Genomic DNA, 17,975 nt, shown 5'->3' on the forward strand with positions numbered 1-17,975 from the left:
GAGGAGCCAGTTTAAGACTAACTCGGAGTTGGGAAATCTTGAGACGGCGTTCAAGGCCCCCTCCCAGCAGCTGAGCTCCTCCTTCAGCTGTTGGCGTCGCCTCGAAGGGAGAAAGGAGCCGTCCCTCCGGGCGGGGAGAGCTGCATAGCTGCGGGCAGAGGAGGAGGCCGTGGCCGAGCCGGGCAGGCATCCCCCACCCGAGCGATCCCCTTTGGGGCGGGCGGAGCAGGTGGCATAGGCGGCCAAGATAGGTTCGCTCACCCGGGACACGCACATACGCACGCACCCGCAATCACTTCCAAAGGACTCGCCAGGATTCTCTAAAGACCGGGGGTCGCCCCTTCTGCCCTTTCCCCCCAGCCCCGGAGCCCCAGTCAGGGACCCCGGGATCGGACGTCCCCACGCCTCCGGGCACCTGGCTCAGCAGGAGGCCCCCGGGTCGGGGCAGGGCAGGGCCGGCGGCGGCGAGCCGGAGCCCGCCCGGCGCCCGGGCCCCTCCAAGCCCTCGGAACCCACCCATGGGGCACCAGCTCCCCGTGTCCCCTCGCCCGGCCGCGCCCAGCCCGGCGCCCCGAACTGCGCAGAGGAGGAGCCCGGCGCAGTGACCCAGGAGCCGCCGCAGACTCTGGAAGGCTCGGCGGCAGCCGGAGAGGCCGGCGGTTCCCCGCATCTCCAGGCTCTTCCAGGCATCCCTCCCAGTCGCGCCAGAGGTCCGGGCCGCCATTCCCAGGTAGGAGAGAGACACCCCAACAGAACTGGGGAGCTGAGTGAAGTGGGGAAGTCGGGAAGAAAGGTTTGAGCCTTGTCAGAGGAAGGCTGGGTGAAGCTTTACATGAGTAGGGAAAGTTAAACTCATTGAACGCCTACTGTGTGCCAGGATCATCCAGCCACTTCCCATATCTAGAGAAAATGGAATTAGTTGAGCACCTACTATGTGTCAGGCTGGGTGCTTATCCCAGGAAAGAAAGACTGACTGAGTTTCTACTATGTGCTCGATTTGATGCTAGAAGAGATCTGGAGTAACAGCCTGTTTGAATATAAGGAAACTGAGGCTCAGAGAGGAAGGGGTGCTTCCCTTCCCCAAACACTTTCACTTGCCTTCCTGAGCCAGCTGCAGCCTTCAAACTTGGAAGGGGATAGGGGGAGGGCTGGGCTGGGGCCAGTTGGTGGCCCCCAGCCTTGGTGAGAACCTCCTTTGTGGAGAGAAGATTAAGGAGTGCCTTCCTTGTCCAGAGTTCCTTTTTTTCTGGGTTGGTGCAAGGAGTGAGTTTCCTGGGCGATTCCTTTCCCAAGAAGGGTCTCCTGTACTCAGCTGGTCAGAGGCCCCCAAGCGCCTCTGCAAGGCTCTCTCTAACTGCTCTTACCCTTACCCCCAGCCCTGGGAGGATGACAGTATTGTCCAGGACGTCGTGGGAGGTAGGAGGCTGGGCTGGGAAGGGGCAGCCTTCCTGAGGGGCTCCTGAGCCAGGCTTCCCATGGCATCAGAGAGACAAGATGGGGTTCCCCCAAAGACCTCTGCCTGCACTCCCTCCCCACTTGACTGCTCCAAGCGGCCCCTTGACTGGCCAGAGGAAGTGCCACAAAGAAAGGAACCTGCTTGCTGTGTACCAGGAACTGTGTTGGCCTCTTGGCTTCTCACTGAACTCTCAGGGCCATGCTGTGGGTGTGTTTCCACCATTTGCTGGATGACCAGACCCACTAGGCCCAGTCATTTGCCCAGGATTTCTGGGCTGGTGAGAGGCAGACCTGGTCTGCTGGGAGCTGGTGCACACCTGCTTTCTACCAGCCTGAGGTGTCAAGGGTGGTGAGATGGGCTTTGCAAATCCCCCAGGACGCCCTCAGTGTGGGCATGGAGGCCAGTGAATCCATGTTTGTCCAGAGAGGCTGGGATATGCGCTGATGGAGGAGGCTTGGGGTGTGTGGGAGGGAGGGAGTAGGGCGGGAGGGTTTGGAGGTACCCACTAGGAAGGGAATGTGTCCAGACTCTCATCCTGCTGTCCTTGCCCCATCTTCTAGGCAGGCCCTGGGAGAGGGGTTCCACGGAGAAGAAGGGGATGAACCCACAGATGCATTTGCTGGGAGCTGGCTGGGCAGGGTTTAGGGGAGTCCTGGGCAGGGTGCCTGCCCCCAGCTGTCTGTAGCAAGAGAAAAAGGGAATTAGAAAAGGCCTCTGGGGTCATTTCCCTGCCTGACGCCAGCTGAGGCTTCACTGAGTCAGACACTCTTTTGAAAAGGACTGATTTTGGCCAGAGGGTGGGTTTTTTATAAAGGTAAGAGCCCAGACTTTGGAGCCAACGGCCTGATTCTAATTCTAGCCCGGCCAGTCATCTGTGTGAACTGGGGCAAGTGACTCAGCCTCTCCCACCTCAGTGTCTCCATCAGTCCAGTGGGTCAATGGTGGTCGCCACTAGGTGCCCAGCAGGATGGAAGCCTGCTGGCTGTGGCTACCATTCCCCCAGCATGGCTCCAACCCATCTGCTCGAGGCCGTTCTGCCTCCCAGGTGCCCTTAGAATGACACTGGGGTGAGGTCAACAGAGAGTCACAGAACTTGCATTTGGGTACCTGTGCTGCTAGTGGTCCCTACTAACCACTCTCTGGGCCTCCAGGGGAGACTCTGTATTTTCAGAGGGAACATTGAACTCTGACTCTTGCCTGTTCCTCAGTGTGTAGGGTCAGCCTGGCCAAGGAAGGAGAGAGGGGAGCGGATGGGGGAGGAGGAAAGAAGCTGTGCCCACAGCGCTGCCCAGGTGCCTCCTCCCGGGGAAGAGAAGGAAGAAGGATGTGTGGGTGGGAGGTGGAGCCACAGAGGTGCTGTCACCTGATGTCCAGGTGTGTGGGTGCTTCACACAGCCCCACGTGGCTGGCGCCATGTGAAGGCTCTTCAGTCTTCTCTCAGAGAGGAAAGCCACAGGTTTTGTTTTGTTTTGTTTTGTTTTGTTTTGTTTTGTTTTGTTTTTTAAATCCTTCTTTGCTCCTTTCTGACTCCCAGCCTCCTCTCTCTGATTCCCTGCCTCCTCTCTCTGACTTCCTCAGGCCCACTCCATCGCTGATATTAGCACATCTGTACCAGGAGCCCTGGGCTAGAGGCTGGGGCAGGTGGTGATGGACACACACTGTCCCTGGGGGCTGCTGACCCTTTTCACTCTGTGTGTAGCCAGAGGTGACCACTGGCAGAGTCAAGCTCCCTGCAGAGTGACTTGGGGAGGGGGCTGTCCTGGTGTGGGGCCTCTTTCCTTCCATCTCCATTGAAGGCCCAGGCTGGCTCACCCTGCCCCAGAAGGAGACTGAGATGGGTTCACTGCAGTTGGCTGGCAGCCTCCTCTCCCTCCTGCCCACTCCAGGGTGTGCTCAGGGCACCGAGACCTTCCTTAGCGCAGCCCCTGGGCCAGCTAGGCAGAGTAGGGGTGGATGGAGAAAGCCTCAGAAAGAGGCTTTGGATGTGCTCCCAAGACAGAGCTGTTTGATTCATTCATTCACAGATCACTTACTGAGCACCTGCTGTGTGCATGGCACTGATATCCTGTGGGAGAAATTCAAAGACAGTTTCAGGCATGAATTGAGTAGGAGATGTAGGGGTGGTGGGATTAAGGTCATCAACCTGGCTCCCTTATCAACTAAGTGGGCCAGTCATGTAGACTTTTAAGCATCAGGGTCCTTTTTTGTGAAACAGGGAAGGGAACTGGTCCTTCACAGGGAGGCGATGAGGAGACTCCATAGGGCAGGGCAGAATCCCTTCTTTGCTGGTTCCTGGCTGTATAACTAGGAGCAAGTTACGAAACTTCTCTGTGCTTCAATTTCCTCATCTATAAATTGGGGTAACCACCTATCTTCTGGGGTTACTGAGGGATGAAGCCGGTGAATGCATGTTCAGCACTTGGAGCACTCAGCATACATTAACCGCAGAATAAATGTCAGCTATTATTATTGTTCTAAGCTTAGCACAGTGCTTGGCACACTGCGGAGCTCGGTGAATGGTGATCGCTGTCATGGCTCCAGGCCTGGGTCGGCAGTGGCTGAGCAGGCTTATTGTGTACGTCCCTTTGCAGTTCGTTCATTGAGAGCATCCTGGTAGGTTGGCGTCGGCCGTGGTAGGATTCTTACGCCATGGAAATTGACAAGTGCTACCAATCAGAGGTTTTTAAAAAGGGGTTTTTGAGAACCGGTTTACTACTTGGTGGCTCTCAGTCGGGCAAGGCAAGCAGACACAGGTGCCATGAACAGGTCAGGTGCCAGAAGTCTCCACCTCAAGTCTCCTAGCCATGGTGGATGTACACATTTATAATGCTGGAGAGTACCTTGGGGTAAATGAATGAGGCGCTCTGGGCTACTGTACTGACCTGGGATATTCAGGGGTGAGGACCAGTCAGAGTGACCGTGCACAACCCTCAGTGCAAATTGAGAATAGATGCCTTCTCTGAGCAAATGAACTCCAAAAAGACAGCCTCCACTTTCCCACCCAGCTGGGGGCTTGTGCAGTGCCCACCCTGCGCCACTGTGCATGGCAGCCTGCTGAGGGCAGAGGAGATGGGCATTTCAGCAGGCCTGTACCCACTGTAGTGCCTCTTCTCTAGGGATGGGAGGGATTCCTGCTGGGTGGGATGGAAGGTAGAGAAGCCTGCAGAGACGAGGTGGCATTTGAGCCAGATCCTGACAAAGGAAAGAGGGTGTTCTGGGGGAGGGACTAGCCTGAGCTGAGGGGTGAAGGCAGGACTCAGCAGAGCTCAAACTCACTTGGGGTTCTGGGGAGATTCTGGCGGGTGCTGAGTTAGGAAAGGAGGGGGCTGGCTGGGCTGTGAATGGCCTGTGGGTGAGCGTGATGGACCCCCTGGAGGTTACTTATCTCTAATTAGGTTTCAGAGCTTGGATTTATTTCAGCCTCTCCCACAAGGCCAAGAGGCTCCCATAGAAAGTTCTGACTATGCCGCATAAACTCTTGGAGCTGTGAGGGACCCGAGTCATTCATGGGTCATTTCTCTGACCCACATGCCCTAGTCTAGGCCTCTGGGTCTCCTGGAGGTGGGCAACCTCCCAGGGGCTGGGGGGCAAAAATTGCTGGGCAGCCCAGCCCCTGGGGATGGAGGATGTGGTCTGGACCTGCCTTTTCCTTCTTCCTGGGAAGGCTGAGAGGCCATGGTACCTGCGTGCTTAAAAAAAATGCTCTCTAGAGCCTTCCCCATGCCGTGTCCTGAAACCACAGGCTCCAGGGAAGTCAGAATTGCACAGGACAGATGGTCCAGGCAGAGAACAGATTCTTACAAGAGTTCACATCTTTGAGGTCTTGCCACATGCTCAGCCCTTTACAACAGCCCCATGAACTGAGTCCATTTTCTAGATGAGAAAAGTGTTTCCCAGAGAAGTTCCTTACCCAAGAGCAGTAGTGAGTTAGTGGTAAAGTGAGGATTCAAGCCCCAGCAGTCCTGTGCTCGAATAAATAAGGGGGTGGATGAACCCACGGGTGAGTGAGTGAGTGAGTGGGTGGATGAATGAAGGAAGAAAGAAACAAGAGAGGGATGAGCAGGCAGAACTCCAAGACCCTTAGAGAGACCCCAGTCCAGCATTCTCATTGTACACACAGAAAACTAAGACCAGACAGGAGGCCACAGGGCAGGCCAAGGCCTCCAGCCAGAGTGGCAGGCCCAGCCCTGGGCCTCCTGACGCCTGCTCCCTGCTCCCTGCCACAGCCCCGAGCCATGATGAAGACCTTGTCCAGTGGGAACTGCACGATCAGCGTGCCCGCCAAGAACTCGTACCGCATGGTGGTGCTGGGCGCCTCGCGGGTGGGCAAGAGCTCCATCGTGTCTCGCTTCCTCAACGGCCGCTTTGAGGACCAGTACACACCCACCATCGAGGACTTCCACCGGAAAGTCTACAACATCCGCGGCGACATGTACCAGCTGGACATCCTGGACACGTCTGGCAACCACCCCTTCCCCGCCATGCGCAGGCTGTCCATCCTCACAGGTGGGTGCCTGGGGTGGGCGCGGGTGCTGAGGATGTGAGCGTGTGTGCTCGGCACTTTACAGTCGCCAGAACTCTTGTCTGTCTGAGATGAAGGTCACAGGGCTCCTTGCACTGTGAGGGTCAGGGAGGTGTTGCTGCTTACCAAACAAAGGGTGGAGCCAAGGCCCAAACTCCACTCCGACTGACTCTGGATCGATTACTCATGGCTGCCCGAGCTGCCTTCCAGATCAGGGAACTGATACGACCTGCACTGGGGCTCTACCTCCCCAGGGAACAGAGGGGCTGCCGCCTTCCTCCTGAGGGAGGTGACCCAGCAGAGCTCTGGGGCCCGTGGTCGGTCTACTGAGCTCAGATCTATTGACACTGCAGGCCTTTGCCACCTCTCAGAGAGGCAGAGGCAGTGGTCAGCCAAAGGGGCCAATGGGGCCGCTGCGCATGCCAGGGACTCAGTCATAATCGCAGTAACAACTGTGGTGATAGCAAGCACTTATCCAGAACTGCGTACCTGGGCCCATTCTTCAGGCTTGGCCTGTGTCTATTTAATCCCCACAACTAACCTAAGAGATAGGTGTTTGTCTCCATTTTACAAGTGCGGAAACTGAAGCCCAGAGAGGTTGAGGTGCTCCAGGTGGTAACACAGCAAGTAAATGGCAGTCTGGCTCATGCTTTACCGCTGAGCTCTCTGTAGCCTCTGGGCCCTGCTGGGAGTGGTGGGGAGGGAGAGCGAGGTTGTGGGAGGTTAAGGGGGCAGGGGGAGATGTGGGGCTGGGCAGGTTTGTGTGGTGGCTCAGAGGGCAGGCTCAGAAACCGGTCTGCCTGGGCCCGAATCCTGGTTCTGCTGCTTCCAGATTTTGTACCTCTGAGCGAGTGACTTGATCTCTTTGTGCCTCGCTTTTCTCATCTGTGAATTGGCATCATATTAGCACCCATCCCAAAGGTCTTTGTGAGCATTAAATGAGTGAAGATACGAAAAATGCTTGATGAGCAGAAGGTAAAGTGCTCAATGAATACTGGCCTTTGGTTAAACCAGCATTCGTGCTGTGCCTGCCACAGCACACAGAGCTCTTTCCTAAGCCACGCCCCTCCCACTGCTGGGTGCTGGTGAAAGGAAGGAATGAGCAATTAACCCCCTAGCCATCATTAACACAACTCTGCAGATCAAGATACTTCCGCACCAAGAAACCCCTGCCTTGTCTGCCCCTCCCTCCACAGCCCCACCAAGACCCCTCCTGAAGTTCCCTGGGCAGATGGCTTCTTCTTCCAGGCTGTCCTTGCTGACCCCGATCACACCCCACGGTTTGGAGAGGGAGTGTGTGCATAGAAGGCACCCAGGGCTGACCTGGGTTCCAGTCCTGGCTTCACCACTTGGTGGCTTAGATGTGTGACCGAAGGTCTCAGTCTCTCCAGCTGCACAATGGGCATCACCTTGCTTCCCCCTAGGGCGGCTGTGAAGACTGACAGAAAGCACGTTGGGGGCATTTCCAGCACATGGTGGGTGTTGCAGGGATGTGAGCATTCCCTGCCTGGGGGAGGGGACTGGGTGCTCCCCGATGGAGATAAGGCTAACAGAGGGAGGGAGGAGCAGAGAGGAATCATGTGATTATTTCCAAAATTAACTTTTAATCACTCAAATAACACACAAACTCACCCTCCTTTAAATATATAGGTAAGGCTACAAGGCACCCCTGACCCATGCCCCCAACCCCAGGCTCCTGCCCCCTCCCCAGAGGTGGCCACCCCATCACTCTTCAAGACACCCCCCCATGAACACATTGACATTCACACGTAAGTCCCCATAACAGAGAGTATTTCTGTCTCTTTTTCACGTGCACGTATCATCCCGGGCACATCTGTCTGCCGCTTGTCTTTTTCACTCACCACCTCGTGCCTTATTTTCCAGCCCGGTGCTGGTGCACAGCAAATTCGGAAAGTCATTAATTCTGCCTTCAGCTCTCCTTCCAGCTGCCAGCTGGGCGCCTCTGGAGCTTGGCACTACAGCCTTGCATCTGAATATGTCAAGGCTGCCGAGTCCTCAGGGGCCCGGGATTAGCCTAACAGGACGGGTTTGGCAGCCCAAGCGGAACTGGTTGCCAGGCCGGCGCTGCCTTCCAAGTGCCTTTCTAAACAGCCCACACCATCTTCCATCCCTTCACATCCCGCCCATTCGACCAGCTTCATGAAAACCCACTGTGCATCGGGACCGAGTCTCCCTCTGCTCCAGAGCATGCATTGGCTGGAACACGGTTCTGAATGTGGCCTGTGCTATTTTGGGGGGACAAATGGCATGCCCTGGGGGTGCAGAGGAAGGAGGCAGCCGTGCTGCCAGAAGCTGGAATCGCTTGATTCTCCTCCTGAGAATTGGGGCCAGTCCCCGGCGCCTCTGAATCTCGGTTTCCTTGTCTGTAAAACAGGGATCTTGACATCTCCCCACGGGTTCTTAAGGGTTTAAGCCAAACTGCAGAAGGTACTCTGAGCGTGAGATTGTGATCACTGTAGTAAGATCAGAAAATTGGCTGTCTCTCACCCTCCTTGCCACCCCTGCCACCCCTGCCACCTCTGCATCGTCCCTGTTTCAGAGACCTGCCCTGAGGGATGCAGGGCATCGTAGCAGGGGTAGTGTGGGCCTCAAAGGCTAGTCTTTACTCGTTCAGCCATGATTTATTCGAGAAACAGAGGGCAGCTGTGTGTGCCAGGCACCAGCCAGGTGAGGACAGAATCGGGTCCACGAGGCCTAGCCACACCTGAGCTGTGTGATCTTGGGCTGGTTGCTCACCCTTTCTGAGCCTGTTTGCTCCCCTGCAACCTGAAGGCCATGAAATCTCCCTCACAGAGGTTTTGTGTGGATTCAGGAGAACCCCCACGGCCCTCAGAGGTGCTTGTTCCCATTATCCTCTTGAGACCCAAAATCACTGAGCACGTGTCACTCTCCATTAGCTTGTTAAAGCCTCAAAATCATCCCACACGGGGCTGACAGGAAAACAGGTTTAGAGAAGGCCACGTGGCTAGTGAGTGGAGGAGGCAAGAGGTAAACCTAGGCCTGCCTGATACCAACTCTCTGAGTCCCTGCTGTGCCTCTGGGGCTATTTCTGGGCCTGGGGATGTGCACTGAACAAGACGGCAAGTCCCTGCTCTCGTGGAAATTCTATTTATTATTATTCCAACACAGTCCACATACATTCACGAGTCCCTCTCCCCATCTCCAGCCTGGCAGGGAAATGTGGGATGAATTACCTGTGTTTGAACCAGGCTGTGCCACGTATTGGCTCCGTGGCAAGGAATTGAACCCTCTGGGCCTCAGTTTACCGCTCTGGAAAATGGGGAGACTCAGAATGGCTCCCCCATAGGGTGCCCGTGAGGGTCAAGTTAGAGAGCAGGGAGAGGGGCGGGCAGGGGCCACCCGTGAACTCACCGCCTGGGGTTCCTCTCCCCGCAGGGGATGTCTTCATCCTGGTGTTCAGCCTGGATAACCGGGAGTCCTTCGACGAGGTCAAGCGCCTCCAGAAGCAGATCCTGGAGGTCAAGTCCTGCCTGAAGAACAAGACCAAGGAGGCGGCGGAGCTGCCCATGGTCATCTGCGGCAACAAGAATGACCATGGCGAGCTGTGCCGCCAGGTGCCCACCACCGAGGCCGAGCTGCTGGTGTCCGGCGATGAGAACTGCGCCTACTTCGAGGTGTCGGCCAAGAAGAACACCAACGTGGACGAGATGTTCTACGTGCTCTTCAGCATGGCCAAGCTGCCGCACGAGATGAGCCCCGCCCTGCACCGCAAGATCTCTGTGCAGTACGGGGATGCCTTCCACCCCAGGCCCTTCTGCATGCGCCGCGTCAAGGACATGGACGCCTATGGCATGGTCTCGCCCTTCGCCCGCCGCCCCAGTGTCAACAGTGACCTCAAATACATCAAGGCCAAGGTCCTCCGGGAGGGCCAGGCCCGCGAGCGGGACAAATGCACCGTCCAGTGAGCGGGAGGGATGCTGCGGTGGGACTTGGGCCGTGCCTTATGGGAGGTGGCCCCAGATGCCCGCTGCCCGCATCCCCACCGCCATGTGATCCCAAAAGCAGTCGAGTTCCAAGACCTTTGGCACAAGACTGGAGGACCCCAGCCTCTAATCTCCGTACGCTCTCCTGCCTTCAACCACTTCCTTCTGATTCCTTCTTTCTGCTGTTCCCCCTTGGTTTCAGCTTCTCCACGGCAGGTGGATCTCTGCAGGGCGGGAGGCAAGGTTGGGAGACATCCAGATTCACACCAGGACCCAAGTCAGAGCTTGCGTATCCTTGCAACAGATGCTGATGCCAGAGGGGCCGAGACTCCTGCATCTGACGGAGACTCCTAGAGCATCACAGGATGAGAATAATACCCCGGGCCAGCTGGGAGAGGGCTCTGCTCTCCTGGTGTAAGACCCAGCTTAGTTTAGGTGGCAGCTGGGAGCACCCCCCCAAAATCCTGCAGCTCTTACCCTCTGACTCAGCTGTTTCTAGCCTCTGCCCCCTGAGTTGGCCCCCAGCTGTCCCAGACATTGAGTCAGGGTGCCTCTGTGTTTGAAGGGGGGCATGGCCACGTCACCTGGACCACATCCATCTCCTGGACTGCCTTCCTCAGCCTCCTCTCCCAGGTTCCTCTTGTCTGCTGACTGTGCTTTGCTGTTGAGGCTGTTACGTCGTGTTCCCAGTAGAAATGGAAATCATTGTACTGTAAAAAGCCTAGTGACCCCCTCGTTGGCCAGGCCCCCACGCAGTTCAGAGTCACTGCCTCAACTGAGGACACTCCTCCCCTGCTCCCGGAGGGGTTCCTACGACCTGTCTGCAGCTGGACACTGCCCTCCTCCCAGGCTTCACCGTTTATACTCACACAGGCCGGGTGGGCAGGCCGGGGCTGCTTCTCCTCTGGCCCGTGTGTCACAGAGGAGGTGGCTGAGACTCAGAGGGGAAAGCGACATGCCCCAGCCCCACTTCGCTGCTAGTTCGGGCCGGAGTTCCACCTGGAACCAGGCTGTCCTCCATTGGGCTTGTTCCTGAAGCATTTATTGAGCACCTACTGGGTGCTGGGTCCACTGGGTGCTAGGAAACAAAGAGGGTGAGCAATGCACTTTACCCCTCAAAGCCAAGCCTCCCCGGCTCTGGCCTCTTTCCCTTCCCCTGCCTGGCCTCTGCCCACCCCTGCTGTCCCACTGCCTTCTACACACGCAGCTGTTGGGAGGCATGGATGAGCAGCTGGGAGCCAGAGCTGAGCCCAGGAGAGGTAGATGAGAAACGTTCCGGGTAGGTCAAAGATTGGGCTGTCCTGGGTACCAGGCATGGTGGGATTTGAACCCATGGACCAAAGGCTCTTGTCATCAGCTTTTAGCAAATATATTTTATATTTTTAATCTCCTTAAAAATATTGAAGTTTTGGGCCCCAAGAAACCTTAGTAATTGGCTAGGGAATCTTTCCAAGGCCCAGAGAGGGTAAGTAACTTGCTCCAGGTCACACAGCAAGTCAGTGAGTGGCAGAAGCAGGGCTAGGTCTGGGCATTCAGCACACACTCTGATGTGCCCCTCTCCTGATGCTGCCTCAGCCCCTGAGGACTTCAGGGATTTGAGGTGTCCTCTCCCTAACCTTCTCCCTGGATCGGCCTCTGAGGGCTCCTCTGGATTCTGTGTACATTGTGCTCAAGTATATACATGTACACACACACGTGAACACAGATATACACATGCCCTGGCCTCAGGCTCTGCACACCCCACACTCCCACCCTGGCCCCTAATGCTCAGGGCAGCTGCTCTGACCCTGCTTCTGTGGCCCCACCTGGCCCCAGCCTGAACCTTGTACCTTGGCCAGGACGGATGTGTGGCCTGGTCTCACCTGGTCACACCCCTGCTGCCCCATATCTCTGTGAATACTCTCAATTAAAGTGGGTTTGTTTCTAAGCCGTGTCGTTGACCATGTGTGTTTTCTGTATTTCCAAGAAAAGGTGTGGTTCTTACCCCAACCAAAGCTGGCCTTTCCCTCCCCAGATTGCACCTGCCTGGTGCCCTCGCCTGCGTGTACGCACAGACTGAGTCAGCCTTCAAGGTCAACTAAGTGGGGGAGGGGGAGGGAATAAAACCCAAAGATAGACTTTGTGCCCCTCTCCCAGCCCTGACCCTTCTGGGCCTCTGAGGGATGTGTGCTGAGTTGTCCGTGTGCCTCTGGAGGAATGGCCAGGTCAGACGAGAGGCCCTCCCCTGTGGACCATCAGCCCTTTGGGGTCACCATATGTCCGAATTCTGGGTGGTTCCTGTAGAGCATGAATGTTGCTCCCAGGGAACACTTGGCAATATCTGGAAATAGTTGTTGGGGCTGGCATGTGCTGGGTACCAGGCATGGGATTTGAACCTGTGGACCAAAGGCTCTTGTCATCAGCTCTTAAAAAATACATTTTGTAAGATTGTCAAAACTGGGAGGGGCACATGCTACTAGCATCTGGCGAGTCGAGGCCAGAGATGGTGTGAACACCCTCTAGCGCCCAGGACAACCCCCAGCAAAAAGAGTTACCCTTCCTCCACTTGGGGCTGTGAGTAAGTCACGTCTTCTTCCGGGCTTCAGTTTCTTCATATCTAAATGAGAGATGGGGAGGAGGAGAGCTGGACCAGACGATGCACGAACAGCCCCCTACAGCCTTGGCAAGAAGAAATTAATATTCCTACTACATAACCCACAGCATTCCGATCGTTACTAAACAGAACACGTTTGCTCCAGCCCCGGCCCCAGCCCCACTCCGTGCAGCCCACAGATTCGCCCTGGAACGGGGTTAACAAGAAAAAGCTGTGGCAGAGGAAGAAGATGTGCCTAACAAATCTCTTCCTTGCCCTGGGACGGAGGGTGGAATAAGACTGCAGGAAAATTCCCCTCACGAAGAGACCACTCAGAGACAAGCCCAGGACAGCCAGCTTAATTCCTGACCTAGGAAGGGAGCGCTGGGGATCTGATCTCAGAGAATTCTGTACTGCGAACTCTAAGCACTTGTTCTGTTCCGCCTCCCCGAACCTGTCACTTACTCCAAAGCAAAACTTCAGTCTGCGTCTCGTTTGGTGGGGGCTGATGGGAGGCCAGCTGGGACTTGGTGGCAGAGGCTGCTGGGCACCGGGAAGGGAAAGGGAGTTGACCTTTGTTGGAGACCCACTGTGCACCAAGCACCGTGCTCGACCTATTCCTGCATCTTCTCATTGCATCCTCATGGCAAAGCTCAGAGGAAGGGATTATGAATCCCCATATGAGGGAACTGAGGCTCAGAGAGAGAAAGCCACATGCCTGAGGCTGCACAGCTGGTAAGTGGCAGAACTGGGCTAGAATCCAAGTCTGATTGCAAAGTGTATTTTCTCTCTGAGCTTTCATAAGCTGTGGGGCTGCTCTCTGGAGGGAGAGGCCAGCAGGTTGGGGTGCGATGTCTGAATGTGGTTCAGAGAACTTGGGCAGGTGTCATTCATGGCGAGTGACTAGCCAAGGACGTAGCCACTGTAGCTGGAGGAGAACTTGTTTTCTCGCTCAGGGAAAAGCCCAAGGTGAGTGTGCTGCCAGAGTGTGGCTCTGCTCCACTTGGTCATTCGGGCATCCAGGTTTCAAGCTCCTCCCTCTCTCAGACCATGTCACCATTTGCCAGGTCAAAGCCATTGCCACATTCAGGTTCAGCAGGAGGGGCAAGAGAGGAGAGTCCAGTGGATGCACATTTGTGGTTTTCAGGGTCCTGGACACATCCTTTCCCCTGGCAAGACTCAGCCATGTGCCCGCACCTACTTGTGAGAAGGCTGGGAAACACGGTTCCTTGCTAGGTGGCCCCATGCCCAGTGGTGACTCATTACTGTGGAAGAAGAGGAGGAGCGATCGGTCAGTCGGCTAACAGTCTACCCAGCAACCCTCAAGCTGTGGGTCCGAACCTGGTTTCCAACAAGCTGCACTCTGTCAACACGATCAGAAAGCAGCTCTGACCTGCTCACTGCGTCTCTAAAGTGGCTCTGGGCTTTATTTCCCTGATCCCTCCATGAGAACTTGGACTATCCCATGATTTTTCTCATTGACAGCAAAGGCCCTTCAGGTGGCAATACAGCCTCAATTACATATCCTTGGCCCATGTGATGATTAAAATTTCAGTCTTCATTCAAAGGAAAGACATTCCCCTCTTCCCCAGCCGAGTTCTGTTGTGCACAAAAAGCTAGAAAGCTAGAATTCAGGGAGGAGAAGGATGGGAAGGTTCTCTCTCTTTCTCTCTCTCTTTTTTTTTTTTTTTTCATTCTCCATCTTCCCTTTTAACTAATTCCAGTTTCTCTCTCCTCTGTTCTTGGGAAGTGAGTCTATTGGGGATTGAGGGTGGGGGTGGAGCAGGGACGTAGCTACTTGCCAGGCACTATGGTGCTGTGGCAAGACTGTGTCATGCCCAGAGCTTGGGAGGTGTTTAACAATGGGAGACTAAATCTCAAGGGTAATTTTATAGATTTTTCAGAGACCATCCTGCCACCACTGGGAACCCCTCATCTGTGAGCATCTTGATGCAGTTCTGTGCACCTGTTTGCATTGCCTGCACAGTCCTTCACAACCCCTAGGAATGTTCCGACAGTCCCGGATTCCCTGTGCTGAGGCCTCTGGCCCTTCCAGGATGCTCTCTTGGACAGAGCCTAAGGCGTCCCCACACTGGTATTCTCTCGTGGTTCTCCTGCATCTGCTTTGCAGGAAACTCACACCATCTGCCTCAATTAGCTTGGGTATAAGTTGATCTGAGTTCAGTAAGGATCTTTAGCATCTAGCCCAGACAGTCTATCACCCACTAGATTTATCAGGCGAGGACAGTGGTCCACAGAGACCTCGGCTACAGGGACAAGTGTCAGGCACCCAAGGCTTGAGATGAGGCCAGACACTCCCACAGAATAAAATCGCACTCTCCAAAAATTCTCTCTCCCAAGAAATCCTCTTACTACTGACTCTTTTATATCTTTGATGTAGGTGCAAAGTATGAGCTTTAAGTAGCTTGTTCTTGGCCACCTACATTGAAAATGTTGCTTTGGTTTGGCGTCTTGCTTTAGAATCTAAGATCAATATTGTTAGATGAAAATGAAGGGGCAAGGACCAGGGTCATCCTCCAGGATAAAGGGGATCAGGGAATGGCATTCATTGGTGGGGGGACTATAGCCTCACCCAGGAAATGGAACGCTGGACAGGAAAGTGAGCCAGAGCCCAGTGTAAGGACTGAACCAGCCCAGGTACCCTGGGCACGCACCTTAATGTTTATCTCAATAAGAGAGGCACAGCATTTGTAGAGTTAATAACGTAGACTCTAGTCTGAGACTTTCTGGGTCCAAATCTCAGCTCTGCTACTTTCAAGCTGAGTGTCCTTAGGTAAGTTACTTTTGTATTGGTTAGCTCTCACTGCAGTAATGCTGCGTAACAGACACCCCCAAATTAAGTGGTTCATGAACAAAACATTTCTTCTTATGCTTACTGGACTCCAGGTTGATTACATTTTGATTGGTTTAGGATGAATGTTGCTGGGCTTGACTCCAATACTGATTCTGTTTTTATTTTAAATTTTGATATTTTTTTCATCATGATGTCTTATTTCATTTAGGCTGCTATGACAAAAGTACCATAAACTGAGTTTTAACAACATGCCCATATTACAACACAACCTGGTTTATGAATAAATTACATATTGATAACATGAACAACAAGCATATTTTTCACAGTTCTGGAGGCTAGGAAGTCCAGGATCAAGGCAGTGGCAGATTTGAGAATCTTCTTCTTAGTTCATAGATGGCCCTTCTCACTGTGTCTTCACATTGTGGAAGAGGCAAGGGAGCTCTCTGGAGTGTGTTTTGTAAGGGCACGGATCCCATTCATCAGGGCTCCACCCTCATTACCTAACCACCTCCCCAAAACTGCATGTCTAATTACCGTCATATTGGAAGTTAGGTTTCAACATATGAATTTGGAGTGAACACAAACATTCAGCCTATAGCAGTGGATTTTTTGCATTACTTTTTATTTCAAAAGTATTACATGAAATATTATTTTGTTTGATTCTCTGAGTGTATTGGCATCTCCTTACATTTTTGTACGTGAGGCCATTGCCACCCTCACCTCACCCTAATCTTGGCCCTGGCTCCAGGCCACAGGGTGGTTTCCAGTCTGTCCCACATATTTGTTTTGGGACCACCTCCCTCTCCCCCACAGGTTGAAGGGCTGGCAGCTACCCAGGGTATGCACTTCTATGATGACTTACTGAAACACAAAAGGACGGAGACGGGAGATGCGTCCTGACACGTTGGCCTGGAGCTGATGCACTGTCACTTCTGCCAGACTTCATTGGCCAAAGCTAGTCATTCAGCCAGACCACACCGCATGGGGTGGGGAATTACTCTGTCCACTCAGGGAATCACAGGGCAAAGGGCTTGCATGTAGGTCCTAACACAGGGAAATGTGAAGGACAGTCCACCACACCAGTCTTCTCTGAGATGCACTCCTTGCCCTGCAGCAACAGCTCTGGCCAACCTTGGGCCCATCACTTCTCTGCACCTCTGTTCCTTCATCCCAGAATCTCAGCGAGGACCACATGAGGTGTAAACGAAAGCACTTGGAAATTTGTATGAAGGGTGCAAACTTCAATCATTTGCCATGTGTTCACTGTAGGGTTTTACGACATGGCCCCCAAACCCTTTGACACACCTCTTTCCTAGAGGTAGGGTCTATGTCCCCTCCACTTAGTATGGATGAGCTCCTGACTGCTTCCACCAATAGCTGGAGTGATGCTATGTGACTTCTAAGGTCAGCTCAGAAAAGACCACACAGGCCTGCCTGATTCTCTTGGAACATTGTCTTGCTCTCAGGACGCTCCCTTTCAGAACCCAGGCTGCTGTACAGTGTGCAGCCCGTTCCACGTGGAGAGGCCATGTGGAGGTGCTCTGGACACAGCTTGTAGCTGAGCCCAGCCTGAAGGCCAAACATATGCATACAGGAGCCTTCAGGCTCCAGCCCAGCCTCTCCCAGTCTTCTGGACATAGCAGAGCAGGAAGAAGCCATGCCTGCCACGCTCTGTCCAAATTCCTGACCACAGGACCTGAGAACAGAAGAAAGTAGTTACAGTTTTATGCCCCTAAAGTTGGAGCGGTTTGTTAGGTAACAATACATATTTAAAACATTCACCAAAGTCCTCATTGTCTGGGTCTCAGGACACAGAAAGAAATCAGATGCAGTCCCGGCTCCACAAAGTTCCAGCAAGCAGCCATAGCAGTGATTGCAATGTAGTCGGTCACATGTTATGACAGGGGCTGTGGATGCACAGAGGAGGGACCCCTAACCCCACCTGGGTGAGGTCCTGGACTGACCCCTCTGTGGGAGATAATGCTGGAGTTGAATCTAACAGATTAGTAGAAGCTAAACAGGAGGACGAAGGGAGCAGGCTTCTAAATGGAGTGTGTAAGGAACTAGAGCTCAGTGCAGCTAGGGGCACAAGGGGCAAAAGCCCACTATTCCTCAAAACACTCTAAATGCTCAGCTGCCACAGGACCTTTGCATTTGCTGTTATCTCTGCCAGGAATGTGCTTCCTCTCCATTCCCCACTGGCTCACTTGGTCCTTTCATTCATATCTCTGCTCCAAGAAGCTTCTCCTGACTTCTTGACCTAAGATCCCCTCCTAATCCATCACTCTCTACCCTTTTCCCCTGCTTTATCTTTCCTGTTAACATTGATCGTCAATGGACTGTTTATAACATGTATGTTTATTGCATGTCTCTTCCACTAGAATGGAAATTACCCAACACTAAAACACAGGTCCTCCCAGCATAGTGTATTGCCTGGCACCCAGTAGGTCTTTGCTAATATATCAGGAGTGGATGGCGGAACGACAAGAGAGACATGATCAGCACACATGTGGAAGTGCACTCTGGCTGCAGGGAAGGGGTTGGAGTGTCATGAGAGGAGGCAAGGAGACCAGGTAAGAGGGGGCTACAGTCAGCCAGGTGGGAACCAATGGCATGAAGGGCCTCTTCTGGGATGCGGTGTGGGG

At 54.1% G+C, this 17,975-nt stretch overlaps 1 protein-coding gene across 1 annotated transcript; it reads left to right on the forward strand.

Moving 5' to 3' along the window:
- The first annotated feature begins 244 nt into the window (after positions 1 to 244).
- RASD2 (RASD family member 2) lies at positions 245 to 11,870 on the forward strand. The gene is made up of 3 exons (XM_006183868.3): positions 245 to 730; positions 5,683 to 5,962; positions 9,396 to 11,870. Exons 2-3 carry the CDS (start codon positions 5,692 to 5,694, stop codon positions 9,923 to 9,925), a joined length of 801 nt encoding a protein of 266 aa, XP_006183930.1. The 5' UTR covers positions 245 to 730; positions 5,683 to 5,691; the 3' UTR covers positions 9,926 to 11,870.
- The last annotated feature ends 6,105 nt before the right edge of the window (positions 11,871 to 17,975 follow it).

Source organism: Camelus ferus, chromosome 12, assembly GCF_009834535.1.
Source record: "Camelus ferus isolate YT-003-E chromosome 12, BCGSAC_Cfer_1.0, whole genome shotgun sequence".
NCBI classification, from domain to species: domain Eukaryota; kingdom Metazoa; phylum Chordata; class Mammalia; order Artiodactyla; family Camelidae; genus Camelus; species Camelus ferus.

What these genes read in the sequence shown, in the direction of transcription:
- RASD2 (XM_006183868.3), top strand. Translation starts at nt 5,692, where the DNA reads ATGATGAAGACCTTGTCCAGTGGGAACTGCACGATCAGCGTGCCCGCC. An exon ending in CAGGCTGTCCATCCTCACAG is followed by an intron (nt 5,963 to 9,395) that starts GTGGGTGCCTGG and finishes CTCTCCCCGCAG; the next exon opens with GGGATGTCTTCATCCTGGTG.